General features: G+C 39.7%; 3 protein-coding genes and 1 non-coding gene across 4 annotated transcripts; 2 read left to right on the top strand and 2 right to left on the bottom strand.

Annotated features, from left to right (window-relative positions):
- Positions 1–101: 101 nt before the first annotated feature.
- Positions 102–4,021, bottom strand: ARC6 (Chaperone DnaJ-domain superfamily protein). Its single transcript, XM_086252446.1, has 6 exons — positions 3,422–4,021; positions 2,984–3,208; positions 2,347–2,607; positions 1,266–2,229; positions 900–1,036; positions 102–510 (listed from the first exon to the last, which is right to left on the bottom strand). Exons 1-6 carry the CDS (start codon positions 3,956–3,958, stop codon positions 220–222), a joined length of 2,415 nt encoding a protein of 804 aa, XP_086108572.1. The 5' UTR covers positions 3,959–4,021; the 3' UTR covers positions 102–219.
- Positions 4,022–5,115: 1,094 nt separating this feature from the next.
- TRNAE-CUC (transfer RNA glutamic acid (anticodon CUC)) lies at positions 5,116–5,188 on the top strand. Its single transcript has one exon. It is a non-coding gene; the product is annotated as a tRNA-Glu (tRNA).
- A 786-nt stretch (positions 5,189–5,974) lies between these two features.
- On the top strand, positions 5,975–10,155 carry LOC147278145 (Leucine-rich receptor-like protein kinase family protein). The gene has a single exon (XM_086249716.1). It carries the CDS (start codon positions 6,529–6,531, stop codon positions 9,946–9,948), a length of 3,420 nt encoding a protein of 1,139 aa, XP_086105842.1. The 5' UTR covers positions 5,975–6,528; the 3' UTR covers positions 9,949–10,155.
- Positions 10,156–11,305: 1,150 nt separating this feature from the next.
- On the bottom strand, positions 11,306–15,534 carry LOC147278144 (alpha/beta-Hydrolases superfamily protein). Its single transcript, XM_086249717.1, has 9 exons — positions 15,302–15,534; positions 14,791–15,027; positions 14,460–14,506; positions 13,527–13,645; positions 13,279–13,439; positions 12,552–12,661; positions 12,369–12,468; positions 11,757–11,880; positions 11,306–11,663 (listed from the first exon to the last, which is right to left on the bottom strand). The coding sequence occupies exons 1-9, from the start codon at positions 15,499–15,501 to the stop codon at positions 11,538–11,540; spliced, it is 1,224 nt and encodes a 407-aa protein (XP_086105843.1). The 5' UTR covers positions 15,502–15,534; the 3' UTR covers positions 11,306–11,537.
- Positions 15,535–16,614: the final 1,080 nt, after the last annotated feature.

Below are 16,614 nucleotides of genomic sequence, written 5' to 3'. Positions count from 1 at the left end.
TTCCATGGGAACAGTAATTCTATATTTATTCAATTGAATCATAAAATTCTGAATATCAACTTATTCGATAATGTTTAATTTGAACATCATTTATTTCTAAAATTATATTACCATTTCTCATATAATTTGCCAACTAAAATTTAGAGGAAAAAGAGATCCAAGAGTTTACTAGGAGATAGCATTTACACGTGAGCATCAACATATTTTACATCAAATTGTTTATGATTGGAGGACAGCTCCTTCAGTGATTTTCCATCCTGAGCTCGAACAAGACATCTCGTACCTTGTGGTGTACGTTCTGTTGTTTGAGGCATTGTGCTCTGGATGGAGCACATCAGTTAAGTGGGCCGACTCTTCAAGTGTTGCTTCCACCAAAGCACGCTGTCCATCTAGCGATACAGTCACACTGTCGATGCTCAAGTTCAACAGGGCATAGTCATAGAACCAATTAAGCTCTGCAATCTCGGTTGCACGATCTGTCCATACCTTTAACATCTCACCATCCAAAACCTGGCAGTTTTTGCAATGTCAGGACAAGCATAATGACACACAAATATTACTGCTTGACAAGCCATGATTAATTGGAAGTTCACAGAATCACAGAAACAATGACATGCCTTAACTACTGCAACTTAATCACAAAATGTTCCAATAAGTTATGGACAGCCTCAGTTAATATGGTCCTATAAAGTCAGTTTCCTACTCCTTGATGTAAAATATATAATCATGGCAATATAAGGACTTCTAACTCACCGGGATGGTTTTTAAAAGGAGAGAACGGACTATTCTGATGTGGTCGACAATGATCAATTTACATTTTACAGTTTACATAGCATCCAGATCTGGTAACTAGCTCACGGATATGGTATCTCATCCACAAAAACTAAGGAATTCCTCACCTCAGACAGTTTTTCCACGCAATGATCAGGTCCAAAAGCCTGAGATTTAATGCTCTGCCATTTGCGAACTAGACATTCTGCAATTCTTGCATCCATTTTGGGTAATTCCTCTGCAGATTCTTCAATTCCTGGTAACCCTGCATGATAATATGAATTAGTTTCTAGAAAATGAGTTTTTTGCATGACATGAAACACCACATTGAACATGTCCACTTTGAAACTAGACATGTCATAAACACAAGAAATTTTTTTCGGTTTGAGTGAAATAACATGTTTCATTAAGAGACCAAAAATATTCATGTTTCAGACCTTAATAGGTGAAAGTAAGGCTTTGTTAAATGCTGTAATGCATGATTAAAATCATACCTGCACTTGTGACATCAGATGCAGTCACTGAACTAAGTTCTTTACGTAGATTGGATGAGCCATTCCTAGCAGGTAAATACCTCAACCCAAAGAAAGTCATTAGTCCAATTACCACACCAGCACACATAATCTTCACACTTGCATCTTTGATTTGTTCAGTAATCAATTCTTCTTCATGTATTCCAACAGAACCGTCTCTTCCAGAAACCTCAGCTACATGGAGAGAATCATCTTCATCAGATTCTTCTAGAGGATCTCCACTTTCTTCAGGTAGAAGAGAATAATTCACCTCATGATCTTCTTGACGTGTCATATTCTCATCCCTGTGACCCAGAGGAAATACCTTCTGCAATGCCTGAATTGCACTGGCCTTGACATTACCAAGAACTGCAGTAGCCTCAGCTCCAATCCTCACTATGGCTGCAGCTGCAGCTAAGGGTGAACCATTAGTTCCATCCAACCTTTCTAAGTATCTCAAGACTGTTGGATCATCATAGTAATCTCCTAGCCTGAACTCTATGTCTTTGGTGTCTCTAAATCTGGGGAATACCACCTCCATCAACCACGTCTCCAATAGCTTACAAAGTCCGGGAAGATCATTGTCATCGTCATCCTTCAAGTTCTCCAAGACAAAGTCTACAACGGATGGATTTCTATATGGTGAATCATTACTGTCCAGGCCCAACCATGAGCGACACACATCAAGGTCCCCTAGAAGAAGTGAACAGAGTCCCCTCTCTAAAGCAAAGTCGACCTCACTGTTCTCTTTGGTTGTATAGATGTTGATAGAATGTCCTAGAGCTGTTACCTTAGTCTGCTGAAGTTTCTGGAATAGGTTATCAGCATCTTGAATGTGATGAGGTTTTTTGCCAACAAAGGCTTGAGCAACAAGAGCAAGTGCCACTCCATAAACTTCAAAGCCTTCTGCAGGGATATTACTTGGTGTTGCTACAAATAAATCAACCTTTCAAGGAGAAACAGAAAATTAGAAAAACAAAACAAAAATTAGAAAGAATTTAGACAATTGAGCAGGAAGCATAAAAGGACCTGGGAAGGAAATTGACAAAAACAATGAAGCTACCTGCTCAGCTGCAGTCATACGTAAGAAGGCCTCATTCATGAACTTTTCCCGAGTGAATCCCCCAGCAATAGCAACTGCTCCCCCTCCTCCAACAGACCACAATATATTGCGAACACCATGGAGCCCCTCTTCCCTTCTTGATCGGTACTTATCACCAAGGGGTAAGGCTAGAAGCTCCAAAATGCAGCGTGGGGTGATCTCTTCTAGTGTCTCATCAATTTGTGTTTGAAGATCAGGTGCAAGGCTACTGGCACCTTCCTCCTACACATTCAAGATCAGTCTTACTGAAGCATCAAATTATGTAAAAACAAAACTGTGCACAAAAATCACACATGATATCATCATATATGTAAGAAGCAAAGTTAATAGTACAACTCCACCTTCCAAACAGAGTAACATTCAGAAAAACTGTTCCAAATAAAGCCCCTTAAAACATTTGCTTCTTATTAGCATTCAATCAGTTTTACAGGAAGATTCTGTTCATCAGTCATTAGCAACTCCTGCATTCCAGAACCCCTAAAGTGGTCTGAAGTGCAATAATATACATTCCACATATCAATAACTAAAGAATTAAAATTAAAACTCAACAACTTAAGAAAAATGAAGAGCCAAGAGAACTAGGTAATGAGGGCTTTACCTGCAAGAGCTTCAAAGCCCTCTCAAGCACTTCACAACCCTGAATAAAATCAGGTGGTGACAAAGCCATTGCGTCTCTTGACATGTCAACGTAAGCAAGTGCCATCACCAAAACAACATCTTGCTTGAACGACTTGGGCAGCCTCTCCCTTAGCAAACTCTCCCCAATTTGAAGAACCAACTCAGTCTTTCCAGCTTCTTGCAGCACGCACAGAGCTCCAGGAACCTACAAATAGCTCAATACCAGTAAAGACCATATTTTTCTGTTTGGTTACTAAGAAAAAGTAGTAATGTAGATGAAAGTAATAAAAATTTAAACTTCAACACGACATTCTCTTAACTTCTCAGCAATTTCGATTTTTGAACTTCCACACCAACCAAATAGAGCATAAACACAAGTGAATTATAGATTTGAGAGTGGGAGTGTGAAATGAGTTACCTTGTCCCAAGGAACTTGGGTGAGGATGGTTCCGTCTTCGTCTTCAACAAGGCCTTGATTGTACTCTCTTCTGGACCCAGGGTCCGCTAGGGTTTCGCAAGCGGCCTGAAGAATCTGTCTCCGGCTGACCAATGCATCTTGGGTGAAGCCGTACTGAGGCGGCTTCGAAACCCTAGCTTCGTAAGCTCTCTTTATGCCGTCCCCGAGGAAATGCGTCTGGGCGCCCAGTACCTGGTAGAAGTCGATGGGGATGGACACGTGGCGCTCGGGGGGAGCGAGTCGGGGAAGCAGAGAAGGAGGAGCGAGAGTGGCGGTGGCTGCTGACAGAGAATGGTGGTTTTTGTGGTGGTCTGAGGAAGAGGCAGAGGAGTCGCCGATGAATTGAAAATCGGCGAGGAGGCGCTCGGCCCATTTGCTGGCGGAGCAGGTGGTGGGGTTAAGCTGCTGCTTATGGGGTTTTCTTTGGTGGTGTAGAAAAGGGACGAGTCTTGGTGAAGTGTAGAAGCCAATGCCCAAGTGTCTCAAGGTGGTCTCCATTGCAGAGTGTGCTGTGTTCGTGCGCTTAAGCCTTAATAAGCCTTAAAACCTTTGCTTCTTTCTGGGTTTGAGACTTTCATTTCCCTTTTTTCTTTCTTTTTTATTTTTGTTTTTAACTGTTCAATCACTGCTGAAATTCTTAAACTTAAGATGATAATTAAACCGAAAAGTGTACGCTAACGCGGCTAAACAGTCTTCCATCTAGGGCTGTAAATTGGCTCCATACATTTTGAGTTTGTACTGAGTTTGGTTCGTTTAAGCTCATCTGAAAAAAAATATAAGTCAAGCAGAAGCTTGCTCGTTTAAGAAATAAGCCAAATTTAAGCTTTAGTATGTTTGGCTCGAAAAGTTCGTGAACAGCTCATATTTTCTAATTTATTTCATATCTCATTTTTCATAACTTATATGAAGACTTATTATTTTTATTTCTTACTTTGTTTTTGTATTATTTGGTTATACGACTTCTACTGTCTTACGTCTCTTTTTTAATGAGAATTTTTGCAAATATTATAAGAAACAAGTAACAAGTTACAACCAGTTACACAACATAAAAAACATAATGTATAGCCATCAAAATAAACAAGTGACAAGTTATTACCTTTTTTTAGTCCTATTAAAATACAATACCGGCCATAAGAATTAAAGACTAAATTAAACCCTAAAAATACATCAGCCGCAACAAGGAGTAAACAAAACAGAACAGCCTCAACACACATCAACCAACAGCAATAAGTAAACGAAATTACAAAAATATATAAACTATAAAACAATTATTATATAAAAATTAATATATCAATATGAAAATTAATCTAGTTTATTCTATAATTAATAAGTATTAAAATCATATATAGAACAATTAATATATAAAAATTAATACATATAATCAATAGTGGTTCGGTGAAAATAAAAAATTTATATATTGAAAACCAAACCACAAAGTTCAGATTGGTTTGGTTTGATATACCGAAAAGAAAAAAAAAAAAAAAAAAAAGACTAGACCAAACCGATCCGATTAGTTTGGTTCGAAACTTGGTTTTTCGGTATTTTTGCACACGCCTACATTTCTCGATCTCGTAGTCTCTTTTTTTGGGTGTTTTTCGGTAAGATCTTTCTCGTAGTCTTTGATATATATGGTTTTTGTCGCTTCAATCAACAAATCCGTTGTAGTCTAGTTGGTCAGGATATTCGGCTCTCACCCGAAAGACCCGGGTTCAAGTCCCGGCAACGGAATTCTTTTTGCCATTTAATTGTTATATCACGAATCAGGCCCGCCCAACTAAGTACTGGATCTTAGATAATCAAGGTAATACATGATCACCTAAGTGTTGTGTGGTCTTGTTTCAAGAGATTGTCGATTATCAACAACCTATTCTTCGTTTCGACCAAAAAAAAAAAAAATACAAGCTATTCTTCGTTATCGCTGAAACTACTGTTACTTTCGCTCATTACCTCTCTAGCATCGTTAACAATAAAAAAAGCTATTCAATAATTAGTTGCTATTTTTGTATATCTATTATGTTAATGTAATTGTACAATCACAGTACAAAAGTAAGTGATTGCAGCTAGTAGTTGATTGATCGACATCCCATATATATCAACTGGTAAGTGATAACATAAAATTAGACGGTGCGAAAATATTTTCTTTTTTGTTAAACATGATATTATTGATACATTCATTGGAATATTCGTAATTTCATTTATTAATATTTAAATATGAACTAAGATTAATATTTCTCTGAATATTGGTATTCTAAGGCAACTTTTTTGACACCAATGTTTACTAAAATTGATATATTTATAAATTTAAATACTGATATTTAAGGAGTTTCCAATATTTGACTATTTGTATCTTTCTTCAAATTTGGCTTTACATGAAAATTGCCCTTACTAATTTTGCTAATAGAATAATTTCACAAGTTTAGCAATACACTATACACACTACGTAGAATGAGGAAAAAAGAAAAAAGCTATAAAATCATTGCTCAGTCCTCTATTTCGTGATTAAAGCAAGTGATAACACAATTATCCTTAACCCATTACTTATATAATAGTCCTCAAGGCATCATTATGCAACATGATCCTCCATGACACAATAAAGTGAAAAATCAATTTCCCAGAAACCAGTCAACATGGCAATTGTGGGGTGACATTATCAAATTCCAAAATTGATGAAAATTCAGAAAAAGTTCGTGACTCTGAACCCCATGGGCCCTGGCCCATTAGAACAAGTTAAGAAAGGCGCAGAAAGAACCTTTCAGACTCTGAGATGCATTTTCTTTCCGTCCAAAACAAATAAATGAGTTTAGAATCCTTAGAAAGATAGAGTGAGAGGGAAAGGGAACAGAAACACACACCTGGGACCTGGGTCCTGTGCCGCAGCATACGGCGTCGTTTCTGCCAAAACCTCTTTCCGGTCCATTTCTTCATGCATCATCACCATACGCTCCCCAACTCCACTCCCAACACTAAAAAACCCCACCAGGGCCACCACAAACACAATCCCAAAAACAAGAAAAATAAAAATAAAAACCCACTCTCACTTCTTCTTTCCAGTACCTCCGACCTCCCTCATGGCAACGGCTACTTTATTCTTAGTGCTCATCGCAGTGGCTTCCTTCACCACCACCTTAACGTGCGCTCAACGACCAAGTAGTGACACGCAATCAGAGATCCAAGCGTTAACGTCCTTCAAGCTCAATCTCCACGACCCTCTTAGCGCCCTGGACGGCTGGGATTCGTCCACGCCATCAGCTCCCTGTGACTGGCGTGGCGTTGTCTGTTACAACAACCGAGTTCGCGAGCTCCGCTTGCCTCGTCTCCACCTCGCTGGCCGACTCAGTGACCACCTCGCTAACCTATGCCAGTTACGCAAGCTGAGCCTCCACAGCAACAACTTCAACGGCTCTATACCTCCCTCTCTTTCCCAATGTGCTCTGCTACGCGCCGTTTACTTGCACAGAAACTCACTCTCCGGTAACCTCCCGCCGGCGATCCTCAACAACCTCACCAACCTCCAAATCCTCAATGTCGCTCACAACTTCCTCTCCGGCAAAATTTCCGGCGACATTTCGCCGAGCCTCCGGTACGTCGACCTTTCGTCGAACGCATTCGCCGGCGAGATTCCAGCGAACTTCTCCGTCAACTCGCAGCTCCAGCTCATCAATTTTTCGTTCAATCAGTTCTCCGGCGGGGTTCCGGCGACCATCGGAGAGCTTCAGATGCTCGAGTATCTATGGCTGGACTCGAACCGGTTGCACGGTACACTGCCTTCGGCGATTTCCAACTGTTCCTCGCTCATACACTTGAGCGCCGACGACAACGCGCTCAGAGGTTTGGTTCCGACGACGATCGGAGCGATGCCGAAGCTTCAGGTGGTTTCGCTGTCACGAAACGAGTTGTCAGGGTCGGTCCCCACGTCTGTGCTGTGCAATGGCAACAATGCTCCTTCCCTGAGGATTGTAGAGCTCGGATTCAATGCGCTCACGAGCATCGCTGAGCCGCCAAACACAATAAGGTGTTGGAGTATTTTGGAGGTTTTGGACCTACAAGGCAATCAGATTCACGGCGTGTTCCCAGCTTGGTTGACAAACGTGACAACCATAAAGCTTCTAGATGTTTCTGGAAACTTGTTCTTAGGTACATTGCCTGCTGAAATCGGCAGTCTTTTCCGGTTAGAGGAATTTCGGGTGGCAAATAATTCACTGAGCGGTGAAGTTCCTAGTGAGATTGCGAAATGTAGTTTGTTACAGGTTCTTGATTTTGAAGGTAACCGATTTTCGGGTCAAATTCCTGCATTTTTGGGAGGAATGAGGACCTTGAAGGTGTTATCTATGGGTGGGAATTTGTTCTTTGGTACCATTCCGTCGAGCATGGGGACACTTTCGGAGCTCGAATCGTTGAATTTGAGCAATAATAATCTGACCGGGAAAGTTCCAGATGGGCTCATGCAACTAAGCAACTTGACTAGTCTAAACCTGAGTCATAACAAGTTTTCGGGTGAGGTTCTGCAAAATGTAGGAGAATTGAGGAGCTTGCAGGTTTTGAATTTGAGTAATTGTGGGTTTTCAGGCCGCGTTCCTGCAAGTATTGGAACTTTGATGAAGCTTGCCACACTGGATTTGAGTAAACAAAAGCTTTTTGGGGAGTTGCCGGTTGAGATATTTGGGTTGCCAAGTTTACAAGTGGTTGCTTTGCAAGAGAATCGCTTATCTGGGGATGTCTCTCAAGGTTTTAGTAGCTTGATTAGTTTAGCTTATCTAAACCTCTCTTCCAATGCCTTTACTGGTGATATTCCGGCCACATACGGATTTCTTGGGTCATTAATTGTTCTGTCTTTGTCCGAAAATCGTATTTCGGGTACAATCCCACAAGAGCTTGGAGATATTGGGAATCTTCAAGTGCTTGAGCTTCGTTCTAATCAATTAGGGGGCAAAATTCCAGGTTCTATCTCTGGCCTGTCTCATTTGAAAGAGCTTGATTTGGGTCATAATAAGTTGACAGGTGAAATCCCAGAAGAGATTTACAAATGCTCTTCTCTGACTTCTCTGGTTTTGGATGGGAATCAACTTTCAAGCCACATACCAAACTCTTTGCCCAATTTATTGAACCTTACAGTGTTAAATCTTTCCTCCAACAGGTTGAGTGGAGCCATCCCTGCAAATATTTCTCTCATCCCTCACTTGAAGTACTTGAATTTGTCTAACAACATCCTTGCTGGCCAGATTCCAAAGCCACTGAGTTCTCAGTTCAATGATCCTTCTGTGTTTGCAATGAACCGGAATTTATGTGGGAAACCATTGAATAGAGAATGTGCAGATGTGAGAAGGAGAAAAAGGAACAAGTTGATTTTGTTAATTGGTGTGGCTGTGGGTGGAGCTTGCCTTCTAGCACTGTGTTGTTGTAGCTATGTCTACAGCCTCTTGCGATGGCGTAAGAGGCTTAGAGAAATGGTAATTGGGGGAGAGAAGAAGCGCAGCAGCCCGGCTCGAGCAAGCTCAGGAGGATCTCAAAGGGGTCGTGGAAGTGGCGAAAATGGAGGGCCAAAACTAGTCATGTTCAGTACCAGGATTACGCATGCAGAGACATTAGAAGCAACGAGACAATTCGATGAGGAAAATGTGTTGAGTAGGGGAAGATATGGACTGGTATTCAAGGCCTCATTCCAAGATGGAATGGTGCTTTCAATTCGACGCCTTCCCGATGGTTTTCTTGATGAAGGGGCTTTTCGCAAAGAGGCCGAAGAGCTTGGCAAGGTGAAGCATCGGAACTTGACAGTTTTGCGAGGCTATTATGCAGGTCCTCCTGATGTGAGGCTTCTTGTATACGATTACATGCCTAATGGAAACTTAGCTACATTACTCCAAGAGGCCTCTCACCAAGATGGTCATGTACTAAATTGGCCAATGCGTCACCTCATTGCACTTGGCATTGCTCGTGGGTTGACGTTCCTGCACTCTGTCTCAATGGTACACGGCGATTTGAAGCCGCAAAATGTTCTTTTCGACGCTGATTTCGAAGCCCATTTATCCGAATTTGGCCTAGACCGATTAACCATAGCCACACCAGCAGAAGCCTCCTCATCTTCTACCCCAATTGGGTCCTTAGGCTATGTCTCACCCGAAGCAGCATTAACAGGGGAAGCAACAAAAGAAGCCGATGTGTATAGTTTTGGGATTGTGTTGTTGGAGATATTAACTGGGAGGAAGCCAGTGATGTTCACTCAAGACGAAGACATTGTGAAATGGGTCAAAGGGCAGTTACAGAGAGGTCAAATTTCAGAGCTGCTCGAGCCTGGGCTACTTGAGCTAGACCCCGAGTCATCGGAGTGGGAAGAGTTCTTGCTTGGAGTGAAAGTGGGGCTTCTTTGCACAGCTCCTGAACCGCTTGATAGACCATCCATAGCCGACGTCGTTTTCATGCTTGAAGGTTGCCGGGTCGGACCTGACATCCCATCGTCGGCTGATCCAACTTCACTGCCTTCACCAGCCTGATTTTTTTATTATTATTCTTCTTTTGTGACAAAAAAGACGCATTAACGCTTTTGATTAATTGAGTTCTAATTTCTACGATTGGTTGGTGTTTATTCCATTTTCCTACTTTTGCTCAACTACATAACTTTGACCTGACGGCGGCGAGGGACCACTCCATGGCTAAACTAAAAGTTTTCCACCTTCCTCATGAGGCAGTGACTTATGAGTTATGACTTATGACTTATGAGGACTCAAAAGGGTTTATTCTTTATTCATTTCCCGCCAAATAGATAATATTTAATCGGGATAAGCCACGTGGCGTGTTCGGAAGAGTGGGAAAAGTAGCCGTTAATATGACGTTTATCGGAAAAGGTGAGGGGGCGTCAGGATCTGTGGATGTGTCGGACCCCTTATATTCTTTGGGCCTTGCACGTCGGATTTTATTAGCAAAGTGTTGACCAGCACGTGGTCCCTGACTGGCCAGATTGTCACTTAATGTGAATTTTTTTATTTTTTATTTCTTTAAGAAGGGTATGTTCATATATTGTGACTTGTGAAGCAATAATATGATGGCACGGGAGATTGTATGCTTCTGGGTCCCACTGCATCAGACTGAATCACTGAGTAGAGTAGTAAAGATCACAGATGATAATAGTATGTTGCAGAGTACGTGAATGAGTGAACAGTTGTGAGTGTGAAAAGTAAACTGGAAAAGTCCTTGTGATTTGAGTATTTGCCCAATAAAATAAGAAATGAGACCAGACACCGCATTTAATCGGGTCATGAAAATGAACAGAAGCAACAGTATATAGTAGTATATACTACCATTCAACTATGAAGACATGTCATTCTCGCTTTCATTTCATAACTCAGCCCCCTACGACAGCCTTACCCGTCAGGCCTCTGATTGACATCTGCATTGGGTCGGGTGCTGACCCACAGTGGTTTTATGGGAATTGGGAACTACTACTCACACACAAAGCTGCTGTCTATTTATACATTCATCTACCGTAATAAAAGCTGATACTATAAAAAACAAAAAAACCAAAAGCTGGTACAAAAGATATAGTCACAGGCTCGTATCAACTGTAAAATCACGGACCAATTCGAGTTAAGGGGAATGAATGAAACCCGACTTGAGAGTTGAGACTAAGTAAGTTTCATCTTTAAATCACACCAGCTCAATATCTCAAATCCAGAATACAGACCACCACAGATAACTGAGGACCCCATTTCGTATTACCTCTATATCAATGTCAGTATGTCACCTAGCAAACACATGCTCTCATGGCACCTCAGTTATCATTTAGTAGCAGTCCCTCATTTACAAAATGCCTTCTATTACGAAATCACGATTGTATAATACAACAAATGAGTATGGCTAAATCAAACACCACATGTGCAGAAGTTTGTTCTTATAAAAATGGTGGTAGAGTAAACCTGCCTCGTTTTTCCTATAGCAATGTACAGACCTACTCTACCTGTAGGTATTTATGCATACAAGAGTATCACAGATACACTATCAAAGAATGAAACGATGAATTTGCCCATTTTAAAATGTGACTGTTTAGTATGTACAAAGGAAAGGAGAAAACGACTACATATTCTTTTCAGGCAGATGTCAAACCTTCAGGAAAGGATTCACTGTCAGGGTCAGGTGAAAGTAATCTACGGCAAGCATAAAGAACAGCTTTAAGGAAACCGTTGGGGTTGTCTATGAATACAAAATGCCCGCCCTGCAATTATTTATCAGAAAATTTTATTTATCAAAACCAATGGATCATATGCACGAGAGAGAGAGAGAGAGAGAGAGAGAGAGAGAGAGTGACCTCAGGAACCCTGACTATCTCACATGGGACCTTCATTTGCTTGCAAGCTTCTTGAGCCCCTTGGTAGTTCATCCAGTCTTGATAGCCATAAATAAAAGTAGTCGGCACTTTCCACTCTGATGCACTGTATAAAAAAGAGCGCTACATGTAATCAGTTCACGAACTTGCAGCTCTTCTGAGTTGAAGATGGACCCAAAAAAAGCCCAAAGTTTTTTACTTCAGAGGTAGTTAAATGCATGGCTGTTTAAGGTTTTGTTCAACAACATCGTATCTGAAATTGGCTCAAAAGAAAAGAAAAAAAAAACATAATTGATGTTCATCATGTTCTAGGAAAGGTTTGTAAGACAATAAGTTTCTTAGTTTCCACTACATTTTATTGGAATGTAATATAAATCTGATTCGACTCAGGGTTTTAACAGTTGACATTTTGATCCAGACTTTAATTCCCTTCTGCCTGCAATAAACCCATGTACCATCTCAAACAGTTCAATTATTTGGTACAACATGGGCTCTGATAAACTCACAAGGACTAACCAAGGAAGTCTCCTTAACATTGCAACTTAACCAAATCAATTTTATTTAACACAAAAGTGTAAAGTAGGATTATCAAACCTGTTAAGAAGGGGCATCCGAGCAAACGCTCCAAAAGAAAATATATATTTTAAGCAGAGCTCTCCACTAGCTTTGGCTGCTAAAGTGTGATACACATAATCTTCAATTGAAAAAGAAAACCATCAGATATATTAAAAGTAGGATATGAATGTGCTATACACAAACAACTTGATCTTAAGCAACCTGTTAACAGTCGGGATTCCTGTTCAGTTAGTGTGGCCTCTTCTGAATAAGCGCGAAATCTAGCATTGGTGTAAGTCCGAACAAGATTTGGACCCAAAGGCCCTAACCCTCTGCAAAAATAGTTAAAAAAATAAGATCTAAGAACTTATATAATATGAACCACCTCTTTCTCTGTTTCATCCCTAATCTTTTGGAAGGAACAGATTCCAACCTGCACCAATGGCCCCAAAGGCATAGTGTGAATGAGGAAAATTAATTGCTCTCTAAGACATATAATGGTAAAGGATTCAAAGACCTTAAAACCTTATCGACCAAACATAAAATGAAGTGTGCATCAGCATGACACCAGAAACATAGAGAAGTTTTCCAATTTTTTAAATTTATAAATCACCTTCATCTTCACTATAATAAAGATAACTCTCTTTGCAAATTTTGATATAGAAATGTCAACTACACCCTTAACATTTTCTGTTTGTGCATGGTTGTGGATATATGTCTTTATGCACAGGGGAAACTGCACAAGTAATGCTTGCATCATGTGCAGGTAAATGTTCTCAGTGTGCAAATACCAGCTCAGAAACCTAAACAGAATGCGGCATCCATAACCAGAGACTACGCATGAAAAGGATAACTTCAATTATTGAAATGTAAATATGGACCATGCATAATATCATTTTGCAAGTTGGATTAAAAGTAAGGGTGAAGGAGAGTAAAAATATATATCTACCTGACTAGCTTCTGGGGAGTAAAATTAGACTCCCACAAATGGTTAAAAATTGCTCCTTTCCATGTGGATTTAAACTGCATAATCCGCTCAGCCTTTGCATCTGACTCTGATGAGAACCCAGCAGATCCCACTAAAATTAAATGCTTAATGTGCTCCGGATACTATTACATAAATAAGATCGAGATCACAAATACAGATAATGCCATCGTCATGCTTAGATTCAATGATCAATATGGAATAAGATATACCTTCAGTGCATACTTAGCTGCAACATACCCACCAAATGAATGCCCAAGTAATACAAAGTGGCTGAGGTTTTTGGCTTTTCGCCATTCCTCCAAGGAATCAATGAACCATGCCTCAGTTTCTGCATTACCAATTGCAATATTATTTAACATGGAATGGTTACAATATTATTGGATTTTAGTAAGAATTTTAAAAGCCATAAGGCTTTAGTTAGTAAATTGTAAAATTAAAGGACAATTTAGGTAAAATTAGAGTTTAGTCCTTCTAACATTTCTTATTTGGACAAAAATTTTATGGCTTGTCAAAGAATTTAGGTAAAATTTAAGTAAAACCTTATGGTAAAATTAAAGTTTAGTCCTTCTAACAATTTAGGTAAAATTAACCTTATTTTTTCTAAATAAAGCCCTTTGACCATTGTCTTGTCAAAGAAATGTCATTATTATTATTTTTTTTTTTTAGGGTATAAGGTACCGGTTCACTTCATACCTTCCTAGAGTATAAAAGGAGGTTTGTGGAGGCTGCATGTTAGGTTTTAACTCCGTCAAACTAGGGCTTGAGGAAGAAGTAAAAATATACTACCGAACACTTGAAAATGACCGACGAGCGCTCGGAGCCTGGTATGTGTGAAAAAAATAAAAACTAATAGACCAATATTATGTAACATGAAATGATTACATTATTATTGGACTTTAGTTAGAATTTTAAAAGCCATAAGGTAAAGTCAGTAAATTGTTGTAGAATTAAAGAACCTAAATGGAAGTCTCCCTATAATTTATTGTTACTCTAGTAAATTACATTCTCCATACTTACATATCAACTACAAAAATGAACCATAGACAATTGGCACAATAAGTAATATGGACATTTATTGAAAAAAAAAGTAATATCCACATTTATGGTGTAAATATTAATATTCAATGACAGCGTAAAATCACCTTCAGTGCTTTTGCATGTAAAATCAGGCCTGCTTGATCCACCCCAACTGCATAGAAGATTAAACAAAGAACTTGAGCACAAAACGTTTCTCATAAATAACAGACCCCAAAAGGCAGTATCTACCTTTAAAAGAACAAAAGTCACAAATTATTTCACAAAGTATAACAAGAAACTTATGCGTATTATGCAGTTTTCAACATCAGCTGTAAGAAAGGGAAAGAAACCAAAAGATAACTTCAATGCATTTAAGGTTGGCTGCACATTACGGAATGAACTTAAAGCGAGCCAAAGTTGAGAACAACACTGCAAGAGATTGAAAATATTGCTCACCCTAGTTGATCAATGGCTATGACCCTGAACTTCTTGGCAAGGGCATCAAAATTTCTATAGAAGAAACCTTGAGAAGCACCATATCCGTGAACCATAACAAGAGTAGGAGCATCACCATTGCTGTCAAACGAAACCGTGTTGATGAACCTATCCTCATTGCTTGCGGATCGAAACCACTTGATTTTGGACCCCGGCGGGCCAGATCCTATATTCACCCGCTCTTGAACATAAGGAGTCCTGCAAAATTCGAGCAATTTGCATCATTTCTCAAAATTCAACCTTTCAAACCATCCAATAAATTGAAGAAAGTGAAACGTCAGGGTGCGATCAAACAAAATTCATAGGAAATGTGAGAAGTTGGGCCACTTCAACTTACGAATGAAATTTAGAAACTCCGGAAAAATTAAAATTTCAAAACTGTCATACTAACGGCAACAAAATCCCTGGTTTCCATTTCAGTACTTATTCAACCAATTAACAATTTTGCGACAAGATAGAGAAAGGTGATTACTTGACTAGAGAAAGGAGACGCTTCTCGGCGGCAATGATTTGATCGGTGGAGGTGGGGATCCAACGGAGGACAGAGGGCCACAAGAATTTCGATTTTGATTTTGGCGAAGTAGCAGCAGCAACAGCGGCGGCGGAGGATCCAAGATCGGCGGACCTGCTGATTTCTTCGGCCATTCTCGACGAAATTCGACGCAGGTTCATACGCTTTCGTGTTGTTAGCAATAACCGACACGCGCTACTAATTTATAGATGACGCTTTCTCTGCGCGCTCTTTTCACCACCAACGGTTGCAATTACTTCGAAGGCGACCAAAGGCCACGTGTGAAAATGTGAATCGTTCCTTCCGTGGTGTGACCATCACTCAAATTAAGACGTTGGCAATGACGTAGATCGAGAGAGAACCCAGTAGGAAACACAAACCAATTAGTAAATGAGAACCGAGAACATCTACTAAGTACCAACGGGACCTGACCTAGATCCTCTGCCAGGCAAAGAATACCACACGGTCCACACTATGTGCCTGACTTTTGATCTCAAGCCCTTGTGTGGCTGAGATCTTGCTACATTTCTAAACTACTTCTTTTTTATTAAATAATATTAAAAAAATAAAAAATATGATAAACAGAAACGGCCTTAGCCGGCTGCCGCTGCACCACCGCCTTGGGTTGGACCTTGGGACTCTGCTTGCAACACCGCCTACACCATCATGATATGTGGACTGCCGTACTGGGGAGGGTGGTTGGAGAGCCCGAGGTGGTGCGGTGGGATGAGTTGGGCTGATGCTTTTTTGTTTTTCTTATTTTTAATTTTTTTAATATTATTTAATAGAAAAGAAGTAGTTTAGAAATGTGGTAAGATTTCAGCCATACAATATTATTAAAGGACTGAGATCAAAAGTCAGGCACATAGTCTGGTATACTTTGCCTGGCAGAGGATCCTAGTCCTTACCGTGGAATCTTTTTTTTTTTTTTTCATAAATGTCATTTTGTTTTTTGAATTATTGTACTTGTATAAGTTTGTTCTCTAGATTTCTAATTTAGAAAATTAAGATATTTAATTTTTTCAATTTTGTCAATTGAGATAATTCAAGTGATAGCCATGTGACTACTATTTTTCCATCAATAAAAACTTTTTGTGATGAAAATTTGATTTTATGTAAACAAAACTTTGGATGAAAAGCGAGCAATTCACAAAATTACCACAATTGAAAAAATGAACAATAGTGTAAGGAGCAAATGACATTTATCTCTTCTTTTTTTTTTTTGGGAAATAAAATGTACCTCCAAATTATCATTAAAAAGTTGTTCTAGTGGG

This window comes from Dryas octopetala, chromosome 7, assembly GCF_963921425.1.
Source record: "Dryas octopetala chromosome 7, drDryOcto1.1, whole genome shotgun sequence".
NCBI classification, from domain to species: domain Eukaryota; kingdom Viridiplantae; phylum Streptophyta; class Magnoliopsida; order Rosales; family Rosaceae; genus Dryas; species Dryas octopetala.
The sequence above is the reverse complement of the archived record's forward strand: the minus strand, read 5'-3'. Positions and strand labels throughout refer to the sequence as shown.

Excerpts from the sequence above, each read along its gene's own strand:
- LOC147278145 (XM_086249716.1), top strand. The coding sequence starts at position 6,529 with ATGGCAACGGCTACTTTATTCTTAGTGCTCATCGCAGTGGCTTCCTTC.
- ARC6 (XM_086252446.1), bottom strand. The coding sequence starts at position 3,958 with ATGGAGACCACCTTGAGACACTTGGGCATTGGCTTCTACACTTCACCA. Across the intron at positions 3,209-3,421 it reads CCCAAGTTCCTTGGGACAAG|GTTCCTGGAGCTCTGTGCGT; the intron begins GTAACTCATTTC and ends AGCTATTTGTAG. Across the intron at positions 2,230-2,346 it reads GTATGACTGCAGCTGAGCAG|GTTGATTTATTTGTAGCAAC; the intron begins GTAGCTTCATTG and ends TCTCCTTGAAAG.
- LOC147278144 (XM_086249717.1), bottom strand. The coding sequence starts at position 15,501 with ATGAACCTGCGTCGAATTTCGTCGAGAATGGCCGAAGAAATCAGCAGG. Across the intron at positions 14,507-14,790 it reads ATAGCCATTGATCAACTAGG|TTGGGGTGGATCAAGCAGGC; the intron begins GTGAGCAATATT and ends TCTTCTATGCAG. Across the intron at positions 11,664-11,756 it reads AGATAGTCAGGGTTCCTGAG|GGCGGGCATTTTGTATTCAT; the intron begins GTCACTCTCTCT and ends AAATAATTGCAG.